Source organism: Gallinula chloropus (genome assembly GCF_964237585.1).
Source record: "Gallinula chloropus genome assembly, chromosome: 3".
In the NCBI taxonomy this organism is placed as follows: Eukaryota; Metazoa; Chordata; class Aves; order Gruiformes; family Rallidae; genus Gallinula; species Gallinula chloropus.
The window spans coordinates 39,969,327-39,987,796 of record NC_140087.1 but is presented as its reverse complement, the minus strand read 5'-3'; the positions used below and the strand labels follow the sequence as shown (position 1 = coordinate 39,987,796).

Sequence of the window (18,470 nt, the reverse complement as noted above, 5' to 3'; positions counted from 1 at the left end):
AGCATGGCGACGGGCGTGGAGCTGGGCTTCGCGGCGGAGCCGGATGGGGCTTGGCGGCTGCGCAGCGCCTACTTCCCCAGCAAGGTCGGGGGGCGGCCGGCGTGGCTGGGCGAAGTCGGGCTGCCGGCTCCCGCCGCTCTGCGCTGCGGCCGCTGCCAGCAGCCCTGCGCCTTCCTGCTCCAGCTCTACGCGCCGCTGCCCGACCGCCCCGACGCCTTCCACCGCACCCTCTTCGTCTTCGCCTGCCGCGGCGCCGCCTGCTACCGGCTGCCGGGCCCGCGGGGGCCCCTCTGCGGTGAGGCGGGGGGGAGGCTGTGGGTGAGGAGGGGGCGAGTGTCACCTGCCGCCGCCCCGCTGACCGCCGCCTCTCGCCCGCAGTGTTCCGGAACCAGCTGCCGCGGCGGAACGACACTTACCCCGAGGAGCCGCCCCCCGAGGAGCCACCGCCGGGCCCTTCGGCCGGGCCACCCCGCCGGCTCCGCAGCGGCGCCGCTCTCTGCCGCGTCTGCGGCTGCCTGGGGCCCCGCGTCTGCGGGCGCTGTCGCCGGGCCGCCTATTGCGGCCCCGAGCACCAGGGGCTGGACTGGCGGCGGGGCCACCGGCGGGCCTGCGGGCAGCACGCCGCTGGAGGTGGGTCTCGGGCGGGGGCGGGCGGGCGCGCTGCGTGTTGTCCCAGGGCTCCGTGGCGTCCGAGTCGTGGTGGCACACGCTGGGATCGCGCCGTGTTCGCCAGGAACCGTTGCCCTTGGGAAGGCAGCCGTCCTCTCCGAGCGCCGGCCCTGCCTGTTGGCGGGGTAAGGGCCTGCGGAGCAGAGAAAAAAGCTGCTCGTGTCTTTGGCGTTGTTCTGGTTAGTAAGGAAACTGCCAGTGACTCCTTCAGGTGCTTATTTTTATCCATAGTGACATAAGAACGTGGGATCTTTGTTGTTCGTAGAAGGCTAACAAGATCAAGGGGTGCTTTTGGTCTTTGTTTCAGAGGCCTTGTCCTGTCCATGTCATAAAAAGCTGAAAGGATGCAGACCGGTACTTTTTTCCCCTTTGCAGACTGCTTTTAAGATGATAGCTTAATCATAAATTGTAAAGCAACATGCCAAGGTGATGCCTTCACGGGATACTGTGACAGTCTGTAGATGAAGAGAGGACCTCCCAGGAGTGTGCTGTGTTAGAGACCCTTTTCTTAAGCCGTCCTGTCCCCTGCTCTCTTGTCTCATACACTTGTTTGCTGGTTGTTAGGAGGATGAGTACAGGGTATTTAAAGTGCCTTTTTTTAGTCTTCAGAGGTATCATATTAGTAACAACAGTGTGATGAAACTTGGGGTGCGTGATGCATCTCCCGCTGTGCACTGTGGCAGGCTGGTCCCAAAAGCTTTGATTGTAGCAGTGGAAATCAGTAGAACATTAAATGTGGATTTGTACAAATCAAGTTACGGGTCAGACACTGGAAACACTTAACTGAGACAGCAGAACCCTGCAGTGCACTAGCACATAGTTAATACTGTCAGTACAGGGGCATTTGTGGGAGCTTTGCCTACTTGCAATATACACAACCAAGAAGAAACTGGTGTGGCCTCAGAGTGACATATTCACAGAGCTGCAGGTTGGGGTATTAAAATGCAGCTGCTAATGAACAGTGTTTGGTTTGTCTTCCCTGTCTTACAGATGTATGACAGCTGAAAGCAGCACATCACCTATTGTAGTTTTCTACTGCTTTTAATATAAAATTGTGGTGGTTTAGCCCTGGCTGGAGGCCAGATGCCCACCAAAATCAGTTTATTACTCCCCTTCTTAGTTGGACTGGGGAGAAAATATATATTAAGAGGCTCAGGAGACAAAATAAGGACAGGGAGAGATCATTCTGTCAGCAATGACATGGGCAAAGCAAACTCAACACAAAGTGAAGAAGAGAGAACCTACCTAATTTATTACACTACACTACAATGAGCAGTGAAAACCGAAGTTGGGAGTGCAACCAGATCTTAAAACACTTTCCCCCCACCATTCCCTTCTTAGCAGACTTTAGTCAGGATTTTGCTCCCTTCTTCCCCCCCATTCGCAGCACAGGGGGGCAGGGACTGGGGAAAATGGGGTTCTCAGTAGCACCTTCTCCCCACCCCTCCATTTTAAGCAGACTTCCCTTTAGCCATGATCTTGCTCCCTTCTTCCCCCCGATTGCAGCACAGGGGGGCAGGGACTGGGAGATGGGGGCTTCGGTCAGTCCCTTGCAAGTTGGTTTCCCTCTCAGCCGGGGGAGGGGGGAGGCATTCATTCCACACCCTCCCCCTGCTGCACCGTGGGGTCTCACCCACAGGAGACAGTCCTCCACGAACTTCTCCAATGTGAATCCTTTTCCCACAGGGCTTTATCTATTTGTCACAGTGTCTCTCAGTCCTAGTCCTCCACAGGATTCCAAGCCTCACCCCAGCAAACCTGTTATGACGCAAATATTTCTCTCTCATCTGTGTCTCTGTTTCTCTCCATGGCTGCAAGTGCTGGCAGGGGTTTGTTCCAACGTAGGGTCACCGTGTCTTCTGTATGTCTCCACCTGCTCCATCCAGCGTGGAGCCCCCTCCACGGGCCGCAGGTGGGGTCTCGGCCTTTTCCATGGGTTTCTCCACAGGCTGCAGGGGCATCTTCCTGTCCGACACCTGGGCCGCCTCCTCCCCCGCCCTTCTCCGGCCTTGGTGTCTGCACAGCTCGTTACATCTTCTCGCTCCCTTCTCCGGTGGCAAAGTGCAGCTGCTTCCAGGTTGTTTTCTCCTACATGTGGTTCTCAGAGGCGCTCAGTTATCTCTCATGCCGTGACTTTGGCCGTGAATTGCTCGTTGTTTATAGTTTAGGCTGGCAGAAAACTCTTAACTGCTGCTTAAAGAAACCATCTCAGCAGCACAGTCTCACAAAACTGCAACAAAAGCTTCCTTATGTCTAAACCAGCTGTAGAAGTGATGTGAATCGCCCTTGCGATCGCATGTGTTTGTGCTGAATTTTTGCTATGTGGTTTGCTGTGTAGATTTTGGGGAGAAGGATGATGTGGTATCTGCTCTCTGTTTCGTAGATGACTCAGCGGATGCAGTTCCCGAGCATAATGAATTCCTTTTCCCCGAATATGAAATTTTGATAGAACCTGAGGAACCAGATTTTCCCGCTGACAGCAGTGTAGGTCCTGATGGTGAACAGGGAGCTGCAGATACAACAGAGGAATCAAAAGAGCAAGAGGAACTCAGAGCTACAGGCAGTGCAGGTCTGTAATTCTTCCTAATGAAGCCAGCATTGTATCTTTAAAGTAGAAAATCCCATGATTTTTAAATGTTCATTGTTAACTACTGATGACGCAGGATGAAATCTGCAGTCATTTGTGGTGCAAGTTTTTTGTTGGCATCCTGTAATACAGGTTGCTTTTAGGGGAGAGACTTACTAAGCCCCAACCCCAGGAGCTGTTGAAGCAAGGGTTGCTGCCCTGAAGCTGCAGGTAGCTGGCAGTTACACTGTGTCCCTCTGTAGGAAAGGAGCAACTCCAGTGAAAAACAGGGCTCTGAGCACCTGCAGCTGGACACCATTGGAATCAGGAGATTGAGTTACTGGATTTGGCTCAGTTTGTCTTTAACTTACAGAAAATACTTAACAAATCTCCTCATCTGTGCTAGAACTGCTCTGAGGCTGTTTTAATTGACCTTGAATGAGGCAGTTCAAGTGCAGGCCTCCCCCTCCCCAGCTCAGTCTGTGTTTGCAGCTCCCTGCATTGGCTTTGCACACACCCAGGGTGGAGAGTTTGTGGTGCTGCAGGGGAAGGCTGCTGGGTTCCCAGCTGTCCTTGAGCTGCTGTGAACATGGGAGTGTAACAGATAACATTCTTCAGTGCTAGGAACTGAAGCCTTTCACATGTATGGCACGGGTAGCCTTTCCCAGGTGTCACATTCTGAAGGTCCAGCAATCAATGCTCAGTAATCCCTGCTGGGAGCAGTAAACATAAGATTAACTCCCTTTCTAGCAACTACTGACATCTGTGTTTAAAATACAGCTAAAACTAGTAAATGGATCTGTTTGTGACTGAATCTTAGTATGTCACAAAGAGAAAAAGAAAGTTGTAGTGATTTACAGTGGGAATGATTCTCTAGAGCACAGTGCACTTCCAGTTGCAATGTTGGTGTTTATTGTTGTCTGGTTTGCATTAGCCTGTAACATTTAGGGGGGTGTCGTTTTTTCTCACTTAGGTGAAACATCCCAACCCTTAGATGTAGAGACATTGGAAGCAATGGCAAAACATGAGACTGAAGAAGACAAGATCTTCCAGATGTTCAAAGAGCGAGTAGCTGCTGAACCGGAGCAGGTCAGAAGATGGGGCAACCTTAGACCTTAGGGGTGCTGACACAGCATCCTGCTGCATCTGCAAAATGTTTCACTGCATTTCATACCTACAGTTGGAAATGACAATGGGGGTGCCTCCTCATCCTCCACCCACCTTAACCAACAGACCCTAATCTTCCTTGCATGCAGAACTTGATTCATGCTGAAGTAAGAATTTAGCACCTGCTGATCTAACTGAAACAGAAATTGGTCAGGATGAGAAGGGACAGGGGCATGGATGCCAGAGGACTTGGCGTCCTGTGAAGTGGTCCTAACCAAAGGAGGTGGTGAACCATTGTGTTCTTCCCCAGCCTTTGACCCTGTTGGCTTTCCCTCAGAACCAAAACTGCAGTGAGGAGCTATGTCACTGTCACCAGCTTCATGGGGTGTGGTGGTTGGCTTTTTGTAAGGTTTAACGGATTAGTGATGACTTCAGAATTTCAAATATTCAAACCAAAAAATCTTCCTGTCCCCACTATTTCTTGCTGTTGAGAGAGGCTGAAAATAGTCGCGTTGTCAAACAAGGTTCATGGTTCCATTCAAAGGAAACACTTCCAGATCCATGAATATGGTGAAGGAAGAATAAATTCTCTCCATGATTTACCTGGTAGCTGAGGGGAAAGGCTGCACATCCAGAAAGTAAGAGACTGAGTTCCTTCCTCTGCTTGGGGTGGGTGTGTCACCTCCCCCTCTCTGGCCACCCCCATACTGACTCATCTGCGGAATTGTCCTCTTGTTGATAAGGCCTGATTTGCTGTGTAAGTATTCACATAGTAACAGGACAACAGAGGATATGAGTGTCTGAAAATACCTCCTCCTTGGATGTTAGGCCACCCCCTTGCATTTAGGTGCAGCACTGCAAGCGAAAGGAGCTGGGTCCCATTCCTGATTTTTCTGTACACTTCTTCATGTCAATTATTGGCCTGATCTTCCTCCGTCTCAAGACTATAAATACAAATCTGCAGTTTATCCCTGGATCCCTGAAAAAATGCTGTATGAATACTTGCCTGATTCAGATAGTTAGGAAAACTTAGAGGAAGAACCTGTCTTGCTTAAGAATACTGTATTTGCAACTGATTGTCTTTGCCATGGGTGTTACTTAAAGGAACTGAACTTTTTCTGCACCATTTACCACTCTGTCAATGTCAGTAAATGCCAGTTTTATACCAGAGGAAAAGGCAGTCTTGAGAACTTAAAACTTCTGCTCTGTTTCAGATTATTAGGTACTGCAGAGGAGGAGAAGGCCCGATCTGGGTATCAGGTGAAAACATTCCTGAAGAGAAAGATATCCCAGAATGCTTGTGCGGTGCCAGAAGAGTTTTTGAATTCCAGGTACGTACATTTATATTTAAAGATAATATAGGTAATGTAGTTCAGACTTAACAGGTTCTAATAGTATAGGTGCCAGCTTGTAATTAGAGCAAGGTAGTTAAGTTGCCACAAACTGACTATGCTAAACTCTAGGGAGCCCTTATTTACTGATGTCACTGCTTTTTCCTGTAAGGTTGCCACATACGGAAGGTAGGTTCTGATTCATGTGTCCCTTCCATAACATGGCACACTTGTGAGTGTGGAACCACCTCTTAAGGAACAGGAACCTGGTATTGTACATGTTAAAGAAAGGAAAGGCCTCACGGTGGGAACTGGAGAGCTGGAAGTGTTCAGCTGCAGAATTTTGAATGCTAGAAGTAGATGTATGGTGAATACACCTGAAGTCATGCAAAGACCAAACATGGAGAGAACTTCAAATGGAAGGAGGCTTACAAATCAGGCAATGTGTAGTCAGACAAAACTCTTTGTTGTAGATCAAGTAAGTAGGGTTGTGCGTTTTCATTTCATGTGTGTCTCCTACACTGTGTGGGGAGTTCCAGATGGGTTTTATTTGAGCTGTGGGGTTACTTAGTATTTTGGTTGGGATTTTGGTAGAAGAATATAAACAAAGGCAGGACCCTTCTTGCAGAAGAGGTGCAGGGAGAGGGCAGGGAGTTGCAGCCTGCCTCTAAGCTCTTGTTTTTCCTTGAAGATTATGCCACAGCTCCTGAACCACCTTCAGGTTGACAGCCTTGGAGAGAGCATTGACTGGGGAACACTGGTGGTGTACACGTGTGCCAACAACTGCGGTGAGGGAAATGAATACCTGGAAGAGTTCATATGGAAACAGGACTTCTCTGCAGGCTCCATCTAGCTTCCATCAAGTCCCTTAGTCTGAACAGAATACTTGCCTTGTTTCAGTGTACCCCTGCATTTGTCAAGCAGGTAATTGAACTGAAGTCACTGACATCTATCTCTGTCTTGTAACAGTGAGAGAACTACTAAAAGTAGACCTTGGCAGCCTCTCTCTTGTGTTCCATGGGAGCTTTTCCTTCACCCTGGTAATGGAGACAGATGCATTTGTCCAGTGTTCTGAATGTTTAAATAAAGAAAAATATTTTTTGGATTGGTGAAAGTATCATTTGTTGGCAACTGAACTACTGGAAAATAACCATTAACTCACAGAGGAGAGCAGAATACTGTCAGATTGAGTGTTTATGCTTAGGAGGCGTGCAGAAGCCATAGCTGAGACAAAGCTGTATAACCTTTCACTGTGGAACTTAACCTGAAGCCACTTCTCTTGCTCAGAATCTAACTTGGTTGTGATTAAGTGGTTATTCAAGATAAAATGCACAAAAATGGTTTATCTGACATGACATAAAGCTATTAATGGAGGTGAACTATTTCTGTGGGAGACTGGTGCAGCAAAGCCAGAACAGGTTTGTGTTACTACTTTACTTACTACCCCTGGCAGCACATTTTCAAGCTGAGCTGTACCTTCAGTCTGCTCTCTTTGGTTAAACATAAGTGTCCTCTGCAGGAATTCTTCATTGCCATAAAGCCAAGGCAAGAGGGAAATGAAACCATAATGCTGAGTTACAGGGGGTAGTTGATGAGCTTCTCCTGTGGATATGGCTACACATACAGAAGAGAGAAGGCTTTTGTCTCTCTCAGTATAGAATTTACTTCAGTAAATCCTTTATGATTCTGAAGGTGATTTTATGAAGGCCCTAGGCCCACTCCTAGGCTTTTCTTCTATTAATATACTCAAAGCAGGCAGGAGATGCTTTAAGTTCTACGCTGACCAAGCAGCTTAATTTCTAAAAGGGCAGTTTTAAGCCTTGGTATAGGTCATGGAACAGCAAAGAGTCACTAAAGAGTTACTGAAAACCACCTACTGTTACTTGAGGCTCCAGGTCCTCCTGCAGTTAAGAGGCTTGCAGGTAAGTTGGTAATAGCGCAGGGCCCTGCAAAAGCATGGGCAAGGCAGAGACACCAGTTCAAGCGCACTCAGGAATGCTGACTGGCTGACAGCACACACTGGTGTGGCACTGAACATGAGGAGGTGTTTGGGCATCTTGAACTTGCCCTGGCACTGCTGTGATACTCAGCAGCGACTTGCTGATAAGATCAATGAAAGCAATTATTCAAGTGCCTAGAGAAACACAGGTGTACACCACTCTGGGGGGTGTGCAGAAGGCTTACGGATTAAGGTCATTCGGGATTTGCAAACTGAGCTGCAGCAGAGCCAGCCAACACTGCACTTTGTCCAGAATGAAACACCAACTTAATGAAGAGATCATTTGGGTTAGTTTTAGATAAAAACTGTTTCTGAAGGAAAGTCGTAGAAAGGAGGTTACTATTGCTGGAAATTTACTGGGAAAAAAAAGTTTATTTTTAGTTCTCAGCCCATTAAGCTTCAAGCACAGTTCAGAGGGGAGATTATGTACATACTGACTCTAGTTGGAAGGGCTTTGACATTTTAAAGGAACACTAATATAGTGAGACCGTCAGAGTTAATAAAGTACAAAAGTAGTGATTTAAATAAGTTCTAGAAGCTAAGCAGGGATCTTTTGTTCCGATTCAGTTGTAGCTACTTAAGACTTGCATAAATCCCCTCTGTTGAACATGAGAAACACAAGCTGCTTTAACTTAACCAGTCAGCACTGTTACTTTAACATACTAGAAATCCCCAAGCCAGACGTTGCCAAGGATATGACTGCTGGTAAGCAAGCCAGGGTTAAGATTCTCTCATAAAGACAAGTCACAGTAGCACACAGGCTACTAAAAAACCCAGACTAAATTAAGAGACAGTTTTCAATGTATTTCACTCTACCAGCAAGGTAGTTCTAAAATTCATTAAGACAGTTCCCATCATTGTATAAACAGGGTTTATTGTACATGTGGAGCTGAAGGAGGAAAGAGAAAGAAGGTATATATTATATATATATGTACAGTGAGCCATTTTCATTAATAAATTTATTCTGTCTTGCTTAATACTGGAAAGAGGGAATGTGTCTGGCACCAAAGAAATTTAAAATTGAAAAATTTAAAAGCTTAAATTCTGAAAATTATAAAAACCATGGTCTTATGGAAGGAAGTTCAACTTATATACATGGCAATTTCAGTGGTTTATACACTTGAGTGACACAGTTGCATTTGTCTTTTAAACCAACTTACGGATTTTCTATTAATAGAACTGGCATTAAAACTATTTAAAAGCTAGAATATAAATAAAACTCGGAGGGACTGCTCCAGGAACAGTCCAGTAAAGCAACTCACAGTAATTCAGTAGACATAACCAATAATACAGTTCCCCTTGAGCATCAGGGAAGTAGGCACTAACTGGGAAATAGTCCGAGTCCTGGTGTTGCAGCTTCACTGGAAGTCCATTGCTTGTTACTGCTGTGCCGTACAAAATACCACTTCACTCTCCCCCCGATTTCTCTGGAAGGCATAGAAACCGTTACGTTGTCTTTCTGAATCCCTTTAAAATAGGATAGATGTTTTCAAATGCTTCATAGATTTCTGCTCGTACTTTAGCACCTAGAAAAAGAGAGGGAATTAAGTTGGTTTGTACCTTTCACCAAATGCCTCATTTTAGCTACAAGAATGTTTATTTAAACGTGGCTCTGCATAAAACAAATACATAGCCATAAATACCTATTTTTACCATCTATTTATTTCAATACACACTTCATTTAGAGCATACATAACCAGCCTTCTCACTGGTAAAGCTTTTGCTACCACCTTCACGCTTGTGCTGTGCTCGCAGATGGATTTTTTTATACCTAAGTTTGCACAGGAGACTTGACTACAAGGCATGGCCCTCTGGGGTGTTTCTGCAGGAGGAACCTGACTGGTGGAGCTTTTTCTGAGGGCACGAACAGCTGGGGACCGAGGCCTGTCAGTGGAGGGCGCTGCAGAGGCCTGGCGTTTGTCATTCGGCAGGGACACGCTCCTTTTGCCTGCAAGTCCTGCAGGGTTTTTCTCTCCCTAGGGAGACTGAGCACAAGGGGAAAAGGAAAGGTCTAGGTGTGGTGCCTGGGGTTGAGGAGATTCTAGAGCTCAGGTCTCTCCCCTTATTTGGCTGCCATATCAAAGAAGAATGGCAGCAGCCTCCAGCCAAGTTGCCCAGCAACAGTTAGCTCAAGCACACGCTCCCAAGCACACCGAAACAGACTTGCAGATTTTGCCAGAGCCACCACCTGTGCTCCTGGAGCTTTCTGGGCACCAGCCTGCTTGAATAGGGTTCACAACTGCTGCTGACACGGAATTAGCCGAACATGTGGTTTGCTTCATGTGTTCTCACCCTCAGTACTGTCATCTCTAAAGGAAAGTACCTAGCAGCTTACGTACTTCTGGTATCAGTGTCTGTTCTCCATAACAGAGTCTCAATCTAACCTGGGGGAATTAGAGGCTGTCTTCACTTACCAGTTAAAACCACTTTTCCTGAAACAAAAATAAGCAGAACAATTCTTGGCTTGATCATTCTGTAAATTAAGCCAGGAAACAATTCTGGCTCGTAGCTGTAAGAGAAGAGAGTGACAGTGTTTAAACATGCTTTCACACACGTGTCCCAGTCTTTCATCTGCAGGACTGCAGCAAGGGCTGCAGGGCAGATGCAGGCTTCACTGAAACGTGGAGAGATCAGCAGGGGAAGTCGTTGTGTCAGCTCGTATTGGGCAGCTTCGGTTATGCCCAAGGCAGCAAAGCAATGGGAACTAAGGCACAGGTTTCCTTCTGCTGTGAGGGACTAACCCAAAGGGAGGGCTCTAAGCTGGGCAACATGTAGCAAGAACGAACATAAGCAAACATGAAACATAAGCAAATCTTTTTTTACCTGCTGAACTGCTGGTGTGTGAGTACCAGTCCTTCTAATCTGATGGGGAATTTCACATCACAGCTGCCCACCATGTTCTGAATTTTAAAATCCAAAAATTTCGCAGGAAAACCCAGTTTCTGAACAACTCTTGCATACTTCCTTGCTGCCAGTCTGGATTGTTCCTCACTGGAGTAAGAAAAAGATACCTGAATTATTTCTTCAGTTAAGTATTACTTGAGGCACATAGCATTAACCACAAATATTTAACTGGGGGGGAAAAAAATGGGGGGTGACATGTAAAATTTTTACATCCAAAATTAACATCTACTACTGGTTTTCGTGCTCATTTTGGTATGAACATCCTCAACACCATTATTGTACTTGCTGTTCATGAGGCAAAAACCAGTAAATTATAACTACACGTATTTCATGCTCTTAAAATACTGACCAAAGTCCCTCTAGTGAGACAGGAAAAACATTTCTTACATTTTTGGTGTAGAATAATGTTGAACTACTACTGCTAGAAAATGCTAACTGCCAAAATCCTCTGCTTGATTCAGCGCAGACATTCAGACTTGGGTTTAACACAGTTACACAGCCTGACCCACAGCTGCAGATTCAGTTTGCTTTAGTTTTGTACAGGACTGAGGATCTGGTTGCTCCTTAGGCAGAGTAAGCCAACTTGAACTTCGGCGTCACCAGGCAGAGAAAGTGGTTCTGGTACAGCTCTATTCATCTCTGCTCATTAGCTTATTCCTCCTGGATTCCGAACAGACTTCTTCAGAGGAGAATTCCTCTCCTGCCCCTGGAGTTAAGCCCTATGTTTCATTTTCAATTCTTAGGCTTCAATGATCGTGTTAAGAACAAATCAGACTACAGGGACCAGAGACTTGGAGCTCCTGGCCTGTGATGAATCAAACTATTCAAATACAAAATCACCTTTCCTCTGCCACAGCCCCTACTGTTTAAGCAGTTCCAGTACATAGTCAATGATATTTTTTAATTCACAGGGAAAAAAATAGGTACCTGCAAAGCCAAAAAGTGAATATAACCACCTCTGTAAATTAGTTCATCAGCCTGTATGAAAGAGCCTCAGAAGCAGAACTACCCTTTCCCCCTTCGTAGGGAGGTCCTTTCAGTAACGAAAGGACATGTTCAGTAGAAGCAGCTATTAGTCTGTTTGGAATAGCTGGGAACCAAGCTTAACTGTATGTCTTTGATGTATAGATACAGATATTGTATACAAGTAACAGTACTTCTAAAGCATCATGGTACATGAGAACAGAGAGCCTGAATTAGTTGGCATATGACACCTCAGCATACCTTTTTGCTCCTGTGCACACCATCTTCCCAGAGCTGAATATAAGTGCAGTGGTACGTGGTTCTCTTATTCTCATAATGACAGCAGCAAAACGCTGAAAAGTGAGCGTTGAGACCATCAGTGACGTGTCACTGTCACCATCACAGCCAAGCCACCCTTGTGCAATCTGAGGAGCAAGTTACACTGCGCCGCAAAGAAGTACTACACTCAAACATACTCACTCACAATTTACTTGACATGCTTAAACTGTAAGTGGTGTCAAGCACATGCTGAAAGGCAGAGCAAGGCAGCAAGGATATTCATCACTGCTCTCCTATTTTACTAAGCTGATCTCTCACTACTGCATATGCAACTCGTAAATAACGCCAACATTTGCCAGAGACAATCTTAAAAAGAAATCAGCAAAAAAAATGTTCCTCCACATCTTGAACTTTGACCTGTTCTAAGCAGGATGGCAGACTCTCTGCAAGCATTCTATGGCCTGCTGTGCTTCTGTGTCTTAAAAACCTGGATGGTGTCAGAACACCAGCAAACAGAACAGCTAGAGATCAAAGTCTGGCATAAGCAGAAGTCACCTCCGCTGCCACAGCGGAACACAGCAGCCTGGTTAGCTCTAGCTTTTTATTCCAAGTACTGTAACATCTCTGGCAGCATTTCCAAATATTCTTAATCTCTTTGAAGCAAGACATACTGTAAACTGATGTGGGCACACACACAAACCCCATTTGCCTGTTATATTTAACTTGGACCAGCTCACCATGCAGTCCCATACGCTGTTCTGCTGACATAGCCAAGGCAGCAGCGTGGGTTACCTAACAACACATTTGTCAAACTGTGGCTTAAATAAAACAGCCCAGCAACATCTTGCTCTGATAGATGAACGTACTGACTAAACGTCAGGAGTGCGTTACATAACCCTTCTTTCTCTCTGCTGAGGGAAACAGCATCTCATATTGATTTTTCCAGCCCACAAGTTGCACACAGCCACCTACCCCTCACAGTCCCTGCAGCACCAGCACTGCACTGACATCTTACTCACGTGCAATTATGTAACAGCATTGCTGCCAGAAACACACGGCCACGCTGACGTATTGCCTGCGGCCGCACGGCTGCTTTAAGTTGAGAGCAGAGTCCAGGCAAATTGTAGCAAAATCCCAGATTTGAGACCAACAGAAAACTCACCCCCCTGGAAAAGGGAAGCCTTCCCAAGGCAAGCCAGTTCCACTACACAGCATCTGAACTTTTATTAGAACTAGTATCCAACTACTGTGTTTGCAAAGATAACCTTCCCCGGAGGAGACTCCCAAGTGAGAAAGGAAGCAACCCACTCTTCTTGATTCAATGCCCCGGGCCCTCTCCCATCGTTCAAAGATTTCTGAGCTACAAAGAAAATCCCATGATTCCAGAAGCAGTGGGCAACTTAGAAGATGACACGAAAAGGTAAATTAACTTCCTTTTGCTGCTCCACCAAACCAGCTCTACAGGTAACAACTTTGCCAGTACACTGTTGGTTACGTTACTCCTAAACATGCTGCATTCTTTCTAAAGCTGCTAAATGACAGCCTGGTGCAAAACACAGTGAGATCAGGACAAAAATTGCTTTTTGCTAGTTTGACAGAATGTTCTTAAGGTTATTAAAGATTTCTCCTTTAACAACAGTATTAAGCTGCATCTATAGTAGGAAGGTTTTTCAGTCTATTTCAGCAAACTATAGACCCACACCCCATGCCTGTGACTTTGGTATAGGATGAACTGATACTACAGTTCTCTTACCTTGGGATTGTATTCAGCATTTCGGGCACGAAGCGCAATAGTTTTTAGGTCAAGTTTGCAACCAAGATTCACCGTGGACACAATATTCCTGAAGACAGGTCAGAGAAACACATTAAGAAGACAACCAAGAACTCACGCCTCTTCCTCATTTTTAACCATTCTTGATTAATCTGTGGGTTTGTGTTTTTCTTTTAAATTTGCCTGAGTTTGAATGACATTTTTCCTACTGACAGGAGCACCAAACAGTGTTTTGGCTCAGAAACCTCCTAAGGCATGATTGCTGATTCCTTCTTATCTGCCAGATATTATGAAAAGCATCTCATAGGAAGAATCTCTATTTCAGTTTGACAGGAAAAGCTCTTGATGTTGAGAGCCCCCACCACAACCAGGGAAGCTGTTGGAACCAGGAGAAAATGAGGTAGCAATAGCACCACCTGAAATTTTCCTTGGTACGCCCTTCAAAGAGGGAGAACAGGTGCAGGACAAAGCTGGAATGACCCAGTAGGTCAACCCAGTGCCAGGTGATATGATAGTGGGTCTCTAGAAAGTTTAAGAGAGGTTCCTAGGTGCAAAGTTTCCTTGGAAACCCCTGAAATCTGATGGTCCTTAGTGGGGAAAAAAGTGAAGCAACGAGGAACTAGTCAGTCCAAAATTCACATCATGCACCATTTCTCTTAAGGCCTTCTATAAATTTCTGTAAAAGTCTCTTGAGAACTAAAGTTCAGTGAAAATACTTTCATACCTAAATTTAGAACTAGTTCTAGGGATTTTCCCCTTATTACAAACTCCAGTTTAGCCTTGAACTAGAAAATGGAATGTCAGATACTAAGTACAGCTCAGCTCTAGCTCCTAGACTAGCAACTAGTTTCTTCCCCTCGACCCTTTTAATTCCCTTTCTAACACCTCACTGAGAAAGCTGTACGCACAGCGAAGCACTTTGCTTGTCTGTGAACGGGCTACAAGCATCCCATAAATTACCAGTGAGGATGTTTCGGGTTGCACACGTTTCAAAATCCCAGATTATCAACCCAGGCTACTTTATAGCTGAGGCATGATGCACTCCTGGAGTGCACAGGCTTAAAAGTCGCAACAGTGCTAAATGAAAACACATGTAACACCCTCCACTGGTACGCTGGATAGGTGTATGGTTGACAAATCCCTATGAAACTGTTTATAAGTGGTTTAGGAGCAAAGAGAAATTAAAGGAAATAAAAACCAAACTCATATGGCTAGAGAGGTCCCATAAATTCTCAGGAATTTCCACCCAATTTCTCACTTTCCACCAAAATGCAGTACCCAGTTCCTGATGTGGCTTTGTTCCTATGTCTGTAAAAGGGCTCAGAGAGGACGTGCTGCACTAACACAAGGGACACTCACTGTAGCTGTGGCACTATCCCAGAGCTCTCAGACGCCGGTGTCGCAGGAGTTATCGGAGTCATGGGAGTCATTGGAGAGGGGTACAGAGGTGTGGTTCCTGGTAAAGGGGCTGTGGTAAGAGTCTGTGAGTGGAAGAGCTGGGGAGTTTGACCAGATGTTCCCTGGGTCGCTTGCTGTGATGTGGACTGCTGCGCTGCTTGCTGCTGCTGCTGCTGCCGCTGCTGTTCCTCTAGGATGGACAGGCTGTTGGTGCTCTGGACAGGCTGGGGTGTCAGTCCTGTGCCATATGGCATCATCGGGCTAAAAATCGGAATTCCTGGAGTCATTGCACCCTGCAGAAGAAAGCATGAAACAGAAACCACAGATCCTGTTGACTCCATTTTGCTTTTAATAAAAAAGTTTTCAGTAGAAGTCTAAAAATAAATCAATGTCAAGTTGATCATGTCAGATATGAGGCACACAGCAGTAACTCACTAAATGCAGAAAATCCTTGGAAAGGCAGTTCTTCTAGAGAGTAAAATATTACCTCTAGGAATCTGCCAATTCCAGCATTGTTCATCTCCAGCCAGCGATACTTCTCACACTGCCTTGCAAGCACGTCTCAACTTTGACCCACAATTTAACTTGCAGTTGTTTGAACAAAGACTGTGCCCATCGTACCAAATGCATTCACAGCACAGCTACAGTCCATTATCTGTAAGTTAGCTTCAAGGGCAACCACCAAAATTAAATTACTACTTCCAACTCAGCAGTTATGTCTCAACTTAAAGGAATCCCATACAGATGCAGGGATTTTTTTATACCTCTGGATATACACAGCAATGATTTTTCAATTCTGCTTTATTACAATTACTCTACACTTAGCAGAATTTTTCAGATCTGGAAACAAAACCCTTGAAGTTACATGCAAGAAAGGGAAAACACTTTCACAAGCAAACTCAGATCACAGTTGCAGATTAAGCCATTTGTTTTTACCTGAGGGGAGGCTAACCCTTGAGCGTAGGGTGGCAGGCTGTTGTTCTGATCCATGATTCCAGTTATTTCTTTGGTGAGGCCAGAAGTATTTCCTTTAATTTAAGTTAACTTAAAATCCTAGAGGGTTTTTAACCCTCTAAAACATTCCAGCACAGTAGCTTTTTAAGCCAAGCTGAAAGCGTTAAGAAAACATCAGCTCCAGAGAAACGGGCATTACGAGTCTAAAATACTAATCAAAGCCTGTGAAGAGAAAGAGTAGCACGTTGAGAATAACACCTAAACACCAACCCAAAAGCAAGCCTATCAGCTGCTGAGTTAGATCAGAGACACCCCCACACACAGACACATAAGAACATTCACGCACTCGCGCCACCCATAAAAATAACCTTTTTCAGGCACGCTCTGCAGAACCTTTGCAGCTGCTTCTGCTCAACTCCCTGGCAGGTAACCTGACTCACATGGGCAGAGCCCTCCTGCACAAAGAGCTCGAGCTGCTAATGCTCATTCGACTCTGAGCTATACTCGAGCTGGGAAAGCACTGATTTTTATTTTATTTTCCAATTTATTTTACTTTTAGAATTGAATTCCACTGATTACTAACCATCGAGCTTACTGACACATCACTTCTAAGTCTCTCCCTGGCCATTTTAAGGCTTAGGCTTCCAAAAGTGTTTTTTATTCTACAGGAAAAGTATAGCTGGTCATATCAAACTGAAGCACTAGCACATTTCAAATGACAACATGTACTTCATGAGGAAAAAAAAAATACATGAAAGCAAATGTCAGGTACACAAGTGAAATGTACATATGATTTTTTATTATGCCTTAAACTTCACCTCTGTTGCTCTATTACAGAATTTAAACCTCACACGTTGATACCAAATATTCTGCCATTAAATTATAGCCTTCTTAATGAGATACCTATTGCAAAGAAACTCTCAAGGTCACTTTTAAGCAAGAAGCAGACCACTTCAAAATTTGAAGAAAGCCTATTCAGTCTTTTTTTGTTGTTTTAAAGTATGAGAACTCAGAGGTACAGTAATTTTTATACTACAGCTGGAAAGGTATGTTGGTTGTTTTTTTTTCCCTTGTGGCCCTAAGACAATGTTACCCTCACCCTCACTGAAGGAATCAAACAGAGCATCCAGATTTTACAGCCTGGAGAAGGGGGTAAATGCTGCCTAAACATTACCGCAGAAGAAACAAAGTCAACTCCTCAACAGCCCCGCTGCTTAGTAACAAGTCCAGATAGCAGGCATGCCAGAACCCGCGCTCAGGACACCGCCTACGCAGAGGTCCATCTTGGAACCATCTACCTGAAACTCGCTCCCATCTCCGCTACAAACGCTGGGAAACGTTTTTCTCGCGTCCGAAGAGTCCAGAGGCAAAAGGACCCCCCGGAGAAGGCCCCGGCCCGCCCCCGAGCCCCCCTTCAGGGCTCCAGAGGGTATCATTTGGACCCGAGAAGACCCCTCCTGCTCCTCCGCGCCGTACAGGCCGCCCACCCGCCGTAGGACCGGCCGCAGCAGCGCGCAGCTGCCCCCGCCGGCAGGGCCGCGCCACCGCCGCGCCCCCCTTCCCGCCCACCTCGCCGGGGGATGGCGGTGGCCGCCGCAGTCACGCCGCTGCCCGCGGCCGCCCCACCCCCGGCACCAAACGGCCGCCGCTCGCTCCCGAAACGCGCGGGATCCCCTTCCCGCCGCCCCCCAGGGCCCCAGCCCTGCGGCGGCGCTGGCGGGGAGGTGCGGAACGAGCCTGCTGGCCCCGCTCACAGTCCCCACCCTCCCGGCCCGGCCCACACCACCGCGGCCCCGCCGGCGCCAGCACCAGTCCTGGTCGTTTCCCTCCTCGGGCGGCGGGGCGTGCGGCGGCCCCGGGGAGAAGAAAGGCGGGTGGGGGAGCGTGAGGGAAGAAGGAAGGCGGGCGCGGCGCGACCAGTACCTGCCGCTCCCGGCGCCTCCCCCACCACCGCACAGCGCCCGCGGGAGCCGAGCTGCGCCCCGCGCCGCCGGCGCGTCCCGACTGCGTCACTTCCGCCAAATGTCCGCGCCACCTTCCCCGCCACCATCTTCGGTGAGGGCGTAGGGGGTGGGCTGCCTGGGAGGCTGCGGGTCCGGCGGCCTAAGGACCGGGGCCGGCGGGCGCCTCACCTAGCTGGGTGGGGGCCGTTATTCCCCGGCAGCGCGCAGCGCTAGCGCGCCCAGCTCCTGTAGCGGGCCCGGCCGCTGGCTCGGGGGCCGGAAGGCGGTTCCCCATGTTCTAGCGGCACAAGCAGCCGCCCCCCGCTGGCTGCTGCGGAGTCGCGCAGCCCCCGGCGCCACCGCCTCGCTCTTAGCGCTGCCAGCGCGCAGCTGCCCCGGCGACCTCAGCAACTGCAGCTCTGCTTCCCTGGGGGATGCGCCTCCCTGGAGCACCAGCCGCACCCCCGCCACTCCCTGCTCCTCTGTCCTTCACCCCTGGCACCTCTCTGCGCTGCTGCCCCAGCCCTTCCCGCTGCCGGGCAGTGGTGCCGGGCACCGCGGACCACGGCCCGCCGCTAGGACCCTG

The 18,470-nt window shown here is 47.4% G+C and overlaps 2 protein-coding genes across 2 annotated transcripts; one reads left to right on the top strand and one right to left on the bottom strand.

The window, feature by feature from the left end:
- Window positions 1–3: 3 nt before the first annotated feature.
- Window positions 4–6,778, top strand: PDCD2 (programmed cell death 2; the record flags this gene model as incomplete). The annotated part of the gene is made up of 6 exons (XM_084262193.1): window positions 4–295; window positions 379–630; window positions 3,053–3,238; window positions 4,209–4,324; window positions 5,557–5,673; window positions 6,365–6,778. 6 exons carry the CDS (start codon window positions 4–6, stop codon window positions 6,524–6,526), a joined length of 1,125 nt encoding a protein of 374 aa, XP_084118319.1. The 3' UTR covers window positions 6,527–6,778.
- Window positions 6,779–8,094: 1,316 nt separating this feature from the next.
- On the bottom strand, window positions 8,095–16,029 carry TBP (TATA-box binding protein). The gene is made up of 7 exons (XM_084262200.1): window positions 15,924–16,029; window positions 14,949–15,280; window positions 13,572–13,659; window positions 11,801–11,892; window positions 10,496–10,663; window positions 10,087–10,181; window positions 8,095–9,198 (listed from the first exon to the last, which is right to left on the bottom strand). Exons 1-7 carry the CDS (start codon window positions 15,975–15,977, stop codon window positions 9,119–9,121), a joined length of 909 nt encoding a protein of 302 aa, XP_084118326.1. The 5' UTR covers window positions 15,978–16,029; the 3' UTR covers window positions 8,095–9,118.
- Window positions 16,030–18,470: the final 2,441 nt, after the last annotated feature.

Bases quoted from the DNA above. Each gene is read 5' to 3' on its own strand.
- TBP (XM_084262200.1), bottom strand. From the start codon at position 15,977: ATGGATCAGAACAACAGCCTGCCACCCTACGCTCAAGGGTTAGCCTCC. The intron at 11,893-13,571 runs GTAAGAGAACTG...CTCACTTTTCAG, and splicing joins ATGCTGAATACAATCCCAAG to CGTTTTGCTGCTGTCATTAT. The intron at 10,664-11,800 runs GTATGCTGAGGT...TTCTTACTCCAG, and splicing joins GTGTGCACAGGAGCAAAAAG to TGAGGAACAATCCAGACTGG.